The sequence below is a fragment of the Rhipicephalus microplus genome, chromosome 5, assembly GCF_043290135.1.
Source record: "Rhipicephalus microplus isolate Deutch F79 chromosome 5, USDA_Rmic, whole genome shotgun sequence".
In the NCBI taxonomy this organism is placed as follows: Eukaryota; Metazoa; Arthropoda; class Arachnida; order Ixodida; family Ixodidae; genus Rhipicephalus; species Rhipicephalus microplus.
In genome coordinates this window covers 213014777-213024857 of record NC_134704.1, presented here as the reverse complement: position 1 = coordinate 213024857, position 10081 = coordinate 213014777, and the positions used below count along the sequence as shown (strand labels likewise).

The 10081-nt window shown below is 44.4% G+C and overlaps 2 protein-coding genes across 2 annotated transcripts; one reads left to right on the top strand and one right to left on the bottom strand.

The window, feature by feature from the left end:
• Positions 1-5247: 5247 nt before the first annotated feature.
• On the top strand, positions 5248-7776 carry LOC119178387 (uncharacterized). The gene is made up of 2 exons (XM_037429595.2): positions 5248-6151; positions 6615-7776. Exons 1-2 carry the CDS (start codon positions 5487-5489, stop codon positions 7195-7197), a joined length of 1248 nt encoding a protein of 415 aa, XP_037285492.2. The 5' UTR covers positions 5248-5486; the 3' UTR covers positions 7198-7776.
• A 76-nt stretch (positions 7777-7852) lies between these two features.
• LOC119178398 (uncharacterized) lies at positions 7853-9810 on the bottom strand. Its single transcript, XM_075896464.1, has 3 exons — positions 9545-9810; positions 8654-8801; positions 7853-8231 (listed from the first exon to the last, which is right to left on the bottom strand). Exons 1-3 carry the CDS (start codon positions 9808-9810, stop codon positions 7875-7877), a joined length of 771 nt encoding a protein of 256 aa, XP_075752579.1. The 3' UTR covers positions 7853-7874.
• Positions 9811-10081: the final 271 nt, after the last annotated feature.

Sequence of the window (10081 nt, the reverse complement as noted above, 5' to 3'; positions counted from 1 at the left end):
CACGTTGACCGGCACTTGCTTGTTCTGTTGACTCAAATGGCCGAAAATTTTGTACATTCGGTCCAAAGCCAATAAGGGTCCAGATTTGCAACAGAGGGCCCACTAGACCATAGTCAAGTGGGCCTTCTGTTGCAAATCTGGACACTTATTTTCTCCTAATTGATTCAATTACAGCAATCTTAAAAACCCTTGTTATCGGCCTTTAATTCTGTCAAAGCATTATTCTCGGTTATTCACTCTCACTCTGCACTCCCCACTTTGGTAGCCTACACCATAGCGTTTATTATAACATTTAAGCTCCACATTTTTTTTTGAAACCGTGGTTAAAAGCAATAAATTGTTTACAAGGTTAGCGCTGGTAGTTTATTTCTGTGTAGCACATTATCGGCATATCTGAGTAATCTTGCGTGCTGTCGCCGCATGCTCAAAATATTTTAAGTGATTGCAATAATTAAAAAGGATACTAAAGTATCACGACAGTTTCGAGGGGTGTGCGAAAAGCTGTGCAAAAGTAGTACGTCAACGGCAGCTATCACTCTCGGGCGTTCAGACAAGCGAACGACTGCCGCTGAAAATTTTTATGATAGAAAATTAGCACACTGACACCGCATTCACTTCTAATTTATACAGTTGCCACCACGACACTTTTTAGTGGGCCATTTCTTAGAGAAATATGACCCGATCAGTCAATTGGTATCATTGACGCATCGCTGTCCGTGTTCTAGAGGGAACACGGAAAAGAATACACGGCACGCTTTCGTTGGAAAGCCTTATAAGTCACTTTGAATTCATTCTCAGTTGTTTTCTTCTACTCTAATGTCTGTATGTAGATCCTGTAAATAGAAAAACAGGGCGAAACGCGAGAAAGCGTAGCCGGCGCGCCCCGCCACGCTCGGTCGCGACCAATCCACTTCGCCCGCAGCGCCCTCTACTCCATCAACGAGTGCCGCCTCGCCAAGAGCGCTCCGTCCGTCCCACTCAGATCCTCCTAGTACACTCTAGCCATGGCGTCTCGCGTTAGTCGCGTAGTACACTTTAGTTCCACGGCCGCGGTAGAGTGTACTAGAACTTTTGAGTGGCGCGACCGAAACGCTTTTCCTTTGCTTTCTCCATCCCCAACTTGTGGCGAAAGTAGCGGCGGCGCTGCCATCGCTCAATCTACCACAGAACACTGGCAGGTGTAGGTGTTCTGTGGTTTACTCGGCTGGCTCGGCGGCATGGCTGGCATCTCGGTTTTAGTCGCGAAATGACGAAGAAGTAGCGTCTAAACGACTGTTACGCGCCAGGTTGCACGTAACAATCGTTTAGACGCTACTTCTTCGTCATTTCGCGACTAAAACCGAGATGCTCATAAGTGCAACCTGGCGCGTAACGATTGTTACGCGCCAGGTGGCACTTATGAGCCAAGATCTAGGTTCGAAGAAAGGCTAAGAAATATGAAGGAGAGTAGATGGGCAGAGAAGGTGTTCCGTTATTTGTATAGGAAGAGCGTGGACACACAGTGGAGAAAAAGAACTAGAAGACTCACTAGTAAATATACGGCTGGTATTGTAAGCCATATGTCAACAAAGAGCGTTAAGGGAAAAGTCAGGGAGGCGGAGAGGATTTACTGGATGGCAGCTATGGAGAAAAAACCGGCTTTGAGTAACTACAGAAAGGGCAAAAATGAAATAAGGAGGGAGGCATTTTACGATAATTCAAGGGGAAGCGCTTTACTGTTTGAAGCGAGATCGGTTTGCCTTAGAACGCGTAGTTATAAAGCAAGATTCAGTAAAGAAGAAGAACAATGCACATGCTGCGGGAAAGATAAGGAAACGGCGGAGCATGTTCTGATTGAATGTGGAGATATCCACCCAGGTGTACGGTTGGGCACGAGCCTACAGGAAGCCTTGGGTTTTAGGGACAACAATGGAAAGCTGAACACACCCGCGATTGAAATAAGTAAGAGACGGTTAGAGTATTGGTGGCAGAAAATTAGAGAGAAAGGACAAAAATAAATATTGGAAAAATAAAATATGGACAGTGTGCCGTAAATGGCAGAGAACTTAAGCTGAAAATTTACCTTTTTTTCCATTAAGATAGAATTTATCGAAGTAGAGGCATTAGGCCAACATAAAAAAAGAAAAAAGTTTTTTTTTTTTTTTTGTCGAGCCTGGTGGCATACTTGTCACCACCCCGTTATAAAGAGGACGCTCATAGCATCCATCCATCCATCCTAGGAGACAAGACAAGACAAGGTTGCACAACTGGATATCCGCGTGTGCAACAAAGTCGGAGGTATCACTTTTTAAGGCCGCGAAAGACGAAGAACGACGACTTCTTTGGAAGCGGAACCTCCATCGGCTTGACAAGCCGCTTGACGCCGATTGTGCTGTGTGCGAGTTACATTTCAAACCGCATTTCATTGTGAGAGACTACGTACATGTTATCAATGGTGTTCAAGTCCGAATTCCTCGGGGAGCGCCGACACTCGCCCCTGGTGCAGTCTCGACGATCTTGCCCAACCTGCCTGCATATTTGACGCTAAAAACTCCGGCTCCGCGGACCCAAACAAAGCGGCGTCATCAGTGTGTGCCGGCTGAGAATGACAACAGAAAACAGCGACGCATTAGCACTCCTGCACAGCTTTTTGTGGATACCAGCGGTGCAACTTCTGCAGATGGCGACGAAGCTGACGAGGCAAGCTGAAGTCCCTCGTCTGACGCGGTTGTCACTCTCGGTGACGTTCGTGGTCTTGTCCTACCATCAAAGTCATGGGCGCTGTACGAGTTTCCTGGATTTGCTGGCGTGTCGTACGTAGCGTGCTCACTGAATCCTAGCACTCGTGAACTTTGCATTCAACGAGCCGTATACTTCACCTGTACAGACAATGGAATCGTGCAATGTGAAGCGTTCGTGCAAGAGAAACTAATCAGCAAGTCCAGTTTAGTAACTGTTCGAGAAGCCTCAGATGCTCTGCAGCTTGTTGCAAGCGTCCCACTCTGTTGTAGAGCAGCAGAAACTTTATTTTTGCCACCATCGGACCTCACCCACGGTCTACACGCGCAAATGAAGTCAAGATGAAAAATCTTCTACAGTGTCAAAAGCGCACAGAAGCACCTAAAATTGAGTAGGCTATAAATTGCTACAGTGGCGTAAAAAGGATGTCATTTTTCGTGCATATTTTCTTACACTCTTAATTTTTTGACGGTACACCAAGAAGAAAAACAATTTTTCCTAGAAGAGGCTTGTAAGCGAGAGAACGTGCAAATAATGACGCGAAATCTTTGATCTTGAATCTTTTTGTATTAAACCTGTGATGGTAAATTTAGCATCATTAGGTATCTCGGGACATAATTCATCGATCTAAGCCAATTCATTGTTGCACTTCAGTGCCCCTTCAAACGATCTTTCGACCATAACATCTTTTTTTTTTTAATGCATTTTGGAAAGACAACCTTAACTCTGTCATTCTGTTTGCTTTGCTTTATGTTACCTTTTGTATCCTGGCTTTATATATTACGTTTTTTACAATTTACCTAATTGCAAATCTATTGTTTTATAAATATGTAAACCTTGCATTTTTATGTTATCAATTATGATTAACATTAGTTACGACTCTGCTTTGCAGTGTTGTTGCGTTTTTTAAACTCTCAAAATCTTCCACTACTATGTTTCTCCTAAGACATTCTTTTGCAGTATTACGTATTTGCATTTCTGTGGGTCCTACAACAATGAATCTATTCTCATATTTTAAAACCAAAGGGATGTTTGGAAAAACTCTGCTGTTCTTCAAATATTATCAATAAAGCCCACTTTTTTGTCGTGTGTGCACGCAGCCACAAGTAATGAGCCTTTTATTTGAGTCCAGCTTTGGTGTTTTACGTGGAATGGACCAAGAGTTCTTCGTTTTGTGTGCACCATATTCCTTTTTTTTTGGGGGGGGGGGGGCGCTTCCGGTGTGTACGGCCAGCTGGTTTCTCGTCTAAAATGTGTACACTTTAAAATTAAAAAAAAAAAAAAAACGCGCTCGTTCTATTGTACAATGTGCTATGCTGCTTCGGGCTGCAGTGCGGGCCTCAGCAACTTCAATAACAATAATGTCAAATAACCTTTATTTGCGCGAAAAAGGGGAGGTATGTGAATAAGAAAACAAAAAAAGAGTGAGATCATCTTCACACTAGGCGCGACAGAGAGGTACCAACACGTACGCGGAACGCCTGCCAGCCATCTGCCCGGGTAGATTGGTCGACGCCAGCGCCACCGCATCATTCCACGCCGAAACGGCCGCTCCCAGGCCGCTGCTCGCGCCACTCAAAAGCTTCTAGTACACTCTAGCCGCGGTATTTCGTCCAGTTCTAACTAGTCCACTTCTCCGATTGTGTTTTGTTCGTGCTGTGACACAGTGGACGTCCTTCTTGCTGGATCCTGTAAGTGGCCACAGGGCGTGACGTTGTGACGATTGATTACAACCGGCTTGTGCACACGCAAGAAAAAAAAAAAAAAAACTACGACCAGACTGGTACGAACACTCGTCTAGCAGCCCTGCGATGACGTTTTTTTTTAAATGTGCCCATTTGGACAATCGTGATGCCAAGTGATTCTGATGCGGTGCTGGGAACTTCCTGAAAAGTGAAAGTTCTACTGGTGAGGTGTCTCGAAGCAGCGCGTTTCGGCTCAAGCGGGAACTGGTCAAGAGTGAAATGTTTCTGAAGGTGCGTTGATTACAACCTACAGCTGTTCTGTATACGTACATACCCACATGTATTTGTACCAACTGGCATGCACTAGACACGCATTAGACGCGCGCCTGGCATTTCAATAAAAACCGACAAGTGAACTCGCTTCGCAGATCTGCGTCGACATACGTTGACGGAGTTGCACGAAAGCATTCACGTGAAATGGTTCATAGTTGCACTTCATGGTGCGCTTCATCTCGGAAAGCACGCGAGGTAAGTTGAAGAGAGCGAAACCATTTTCTGTTGTTCACGGCAACGCAGCATTGCTGAAAAACGCAGATGTTGCATTGAACAAGCATGGCGAAACAATCTTGGTCGACTAATACCCCTGTCACACGGCCACCACCAAACTCCGTTGAACGCCGTCAACGTAAAGCTTCCCTAGGGGGTTCGACGGAGAAGGAGTTGTGTTAGTGTCACACGGCAATGACAAGGTTGTAACAGTCGCCGCGAGGGGGCTCAGCTGGCGCTGTTTGATTTTCGGGAAAGTATTCTCATTTCATGTCTATTAATTTTTTTGTAAATCCTCGTTATGTGGTTTTTACAAAAAGCACTATTAAGTAGGTGTGCGACTAACAAATTGTTAAAAATAATTTCAAATAAAAACGCATTTGCTAACTGTAGCGATGCTGCTAGTGACGCTGGCCACATTGTGCTTTTAGTTGTTTTGTTGCCCGTGAACACAGAGAAAGGTGCCCGTGTACATGCCCGGCACGAAAATTCTTGTGCTTCCTTGCTTTGTGAGCGCAAATTTTGTGTTTTTCAGCCATGAGTGACACAGCGGACGACGTGAGGAAGTGGTACGATATTGCGCTGGCAATGACGTTGATCGGCTCCATGGATATTGAGATTGAGGCTGCTAGAGCCCGTGTGCGTGCTATAAGGCACCGTCTCGTCGCGAACAGCCTGACGCTGAATGCGATGGCGTTGTCATCGAGGCGTGCGTCAAGGCGAGTTTGGGCATATCCACGATTCTCTCGCTGGTTTGAAGACACGCTCCCAAACCTAGGCGGGCAGAACTTCCGGCAGTCATTCAGAGTTTCACGTACTACGTTCAAATATCTCGTAGACGTATGTACGCCAGTAATGCAACGACAGACTACAAACATGCAGGAAGCGGTGTCTGTGCAAAAAAGGGTCGCTGTTGCTCTCTACAAGCTGTGTTCCTCTGCTGAAGATAGAACAGTCGCCAATTTGTTTGACCTGGGCAGGTCGACGGTGAACACGATACATAGAGAATTTTGTGACATCGTCGTGGAAGCCCTAGAAGATCAATGGGTCAGGATGCTTGCAGCTGATGAAATGACCCACCACATACGTGAATTTTATGCTGTCACTGGCTTCCCTCAGGCAGTTGGAGCACTGGATGGCTGTCATTTCCCTGTCTCGCCTCCCAAAGAAAATGCCATCGACTACTACAATTACAAGGGCTGGTAAGTGTGTACAACTTACATCAAAGTTGAAAGCTGGGCTGCTTGATACATTATTGTATACGAAAACTTGGTGAACACACAATGAACATAAAAATATCAGCCCATGGGTATAAACAGATAAACTCTTAAGTGAATAAAATATGAATTCGTTATTGAAAGCGACACTTGATAAAAAATCATAGCGAATGTATGATGCCTGTTCTGGATAAGCTTTAGTATGCACTAAACAATATTTCAGATGTTAATCATCATCTATATTACGGTGTCTCATTCCAGCACACAGCTCAAGAACAGTTTTGTTCTAGCATGGCCACACATACATGCCACATCTCATGGCGAGATGTGGCATGTGTAATGCATGTGTACACGGCATCGGCATGTTTCTATTACAATTGTATACAATGTGACTGTGAAGTTGTTTGTGCACTGTCATCTCCTTATTGTGATGGTAATATACTTGCAGGTACAGTGTGATCTTACTGGCTTTGGTGGACCACAAATACCGCTTTCGATACATCAACGTCGGTTCCCCAGGCAGGTGCCACGACGCCCATGTCTACCACAGTTCAAGCTTGCCAAGCATTGTGACAGGACCAACATTTCGGAGTCCTACAATTTCTGTCAACAGTTCTGTTGTGCCACTATTATTATTATGTGACCAAGCATTCCCGCTGACGCCCAATTTGATTAAGCCTTTCCCTGGTTCAAGTAAAACCTCTGCCGAAAAAGAATTCAATTACCAGCTGTCAAGGTCTAGACGAATTGTGGAGAATGCCTTTGGAAGACTGAAGGCCCGCTTTAGATTTGTCATGAAGCGTATGGAGTGCGATGTCACGAATGTTGCTGTTATAATAAGAGCATGCTGTGTGCTGAACAACATTTGTGAACACTTCAATGACAGTGAATCCCAGCCATGGATAAATGAGGCAGACATGCAGAACGCATTGTACGAGCAACCACACCACACCACAGCCATGCAAGTTGGATGTGGCAGAGATGTTAGGGATGCACTCGTGCAATATTTTCAGCAGCGCAGAGACAGCTAGATTTAAGTTGAATTGGGTATGAAACAAAAAATCATTATTTGCTCTAAAAAGAGACCAAGAAGCTTCAGCTTAAAACTCAGTAGGTTTACCAGTCTGCATTGAAGGTGTCATTGAGCCTGCTGTATTGCTGTGTTTTTAAAAACATCCTGTGAGCTTCTTATGATGTGCCTTGGAGTCGATATTGCTATCATTTGTGTGTGCACGAGCAGTTTCCTTTTTTTAAGTATCCATGTTGAATGTCTGTTGTGTAATCCCCTTTCCCCACCTAGTACCACACCTATGTATGTTTTCTTTTTATTTTTGAAGTTTGTAAAAAATTTCCAAGTGTGCATATTTCACACATTCTTTTCTTAAATTTGCACATTTTTATCTCCATTGTTCTGTTCCTTTTTGGACCTTGTAAAGTATGTTCACCGGGTCTGAAAAGCAAACGTTTGCTGTCATCTTTTGAAATTGGGAAGGACTGGAGATCATATTTTTGAAAAGTTATGGCTTGTCGTAAATTGGGTATCATGTTTACTTTGGACTTTATGTTATAAATGTGTCTGTAATAATAAAAGCATGTTGTGCCCTTAATAATTGTCTGCAGTTCAACCAGTGAAGCACATCAGTATGTATACTACTCAAACAATAGGGGCCTGAAAGAAACAAATGCTTATTGAAGTAATTAGAGAAACCTATTTATTGAAATATTTCGAAAACAGGTCCACAAGTTTTTCCTGTGTTGCCACCTGCCGTTCACGCAGACCCTGCTCAATTTGCGTGGCAGTCTCCAGTGCTGCAATAAGCTTCGCTTGCTGTTGAAGCAGCGCACTCTGAAATTTTTCATTGGCGGACATCCGCTTTCTCTTTTGTGCTCGACGCTTCCCATGTGGCTGGCTCGGGCTGGTGCCAGGTTGGCTAGTGCTGGTGCTAGGCTGGGGTTCCTGCTGGAGGTCCGAGGCACTGCTACAGGCATCTGTCACGGAGCAACCCTCAGTAGCCCCGTCTTCATCTGAGGACAGACTTGAGCCAGTCTCCATGCCCCGAATAATCTGAAAGACAAAAATCTGTTAGTGCGTGCCACAACATCAAGTTGCTTTCAGCCTAATGTGGCATTTATGATGTTACACATTCTTGAAGTATTGCAAGAATGAAGCATGCAAAAAAATGAACTAATCATATCGATTAGCCTCAGAAGGACGTACTCCAAGCTTTAGTTGCGACAAAAAGCTTGTTCTTTGGGGGCACATTAGTGCAATAGTTTCATCCCATGCTGCTTTTTTATTGTTTCCATTGCTTATAGATATCAAATGCCCTTGAGTGAAGTCTATAATCACAATTGACATTAGAATTTAGAGCTCAGTTTGGAGTGTCGCATTCTTAGGTTGCATTCTGCAATCACCAATTGGTTGTGGCACCGAAAATTTTTAGTTGTTATCGTAACGGCATTACCTTATACAAATGATTTACATACCTCATCGACATTTCCCCTTGGTGAAGGGCAACTCTCTTGCACGAGAGAGCGGTCGTTTATGGGCAGTGTGCCCAGAAACCTGTGAAGTTCGACGAAAAACGGCCAGGCACTGGGTGCAGATCCGGTAGTTTTTTCCCGGGCTTCTTTCCTGATAACACAATTTACCATTAGAAAAGCAGTGATGTAATGTATAACCACATTCTCTCTGGACTTGCTACATAACTTTCGGTTAATTTCCTAGCAGGTGAGTGCGCTGCATTATACATTCGCATCAAGCTCCATGTCACGGTTAGCAACGTTTGTTTCTTATTTTCTTGTGTAGACGCGCAAGCCTGTGCTGTTGCATCATGCCAAAAATGAAAACGGTGAACAATGTATGCAAGGCAACCGCAAGCTATTTTTGATGTTTCAGAATGAAGACCTAAATAAAGACTAGTAGCTCAGGCACGCAATTTTACTCAATCATGTGGCTCATTTCGTAGGTTGCTTACCAATGCTCACAAATACTGGGAGTCCTAAAAGATAAGATAGGATGCGTACGCAGGTAAACAGTTGAATACTTCAATGTTCATGGTGACCCAAATGCACGTTTTTTTTTTTAGCCAGGTAACGCGCACGAGCTGCCTCATTCCTATAACAAAGCCTAACAATTGCCTCATTCCAGATAAACAAAGTTGAACGTTGAGTTGACACGCAGAAATAACGCAACGGCAGAATATCTACACAGAATTAGCCCCTCAAAATAACTCCTTGTAACGAAATGTGCTTCGTGCAATAGCACCAACTGGAAGTGCCAACAAAAACTTACACGGGTTAGCACATGACTACACACCAGCTGTTAGGAACACGCGTGCTTTTCTGCTGTATGCATTCAACAGTCTGCGAACTCACCTGTACTTCTGCGTGAGGTTGTCAATTTTGTGTTGCACTTGTCGGCGCGTCCTCGAAACACCCATCTTTGCAAGAGCGGCGACAATGGCGTCATACACTCTGGCGTTATGTTTTTCTCCTCGGAGCTCAGGAAGGTGGTCCTCCCAGATTCTAATCAACACCCAAGTGTCATTTTCACTCCATGTTACTCTTGGATTTGGTGGGGTCCCATTAATCGTTTCTGCAGCCGTCGAGGCAGGTGATGATGTTCCAGCGTTGTCAGTCATTTCTTTTAAATGTCAACACGGCGACGACCACAACCACACACGTGCACGAAATATTTTTCAATGGCGCCGGCACGCGTGACTCCCGAGGCACGGTGTGTAGGGCATCGGTGTTGAGAGTAAGTGAACTCTGGCGGGCGTAAATATATGTAAACAAACACGCGTTTTGAACGAGTACTGCAACGAAAGAACATTTAATATTGCCAAAATGTATTATTTTTTCATTGTGGCCACTTTTCTACTCGAAATTTTTCTCTGACCTCTAGACTGCTGG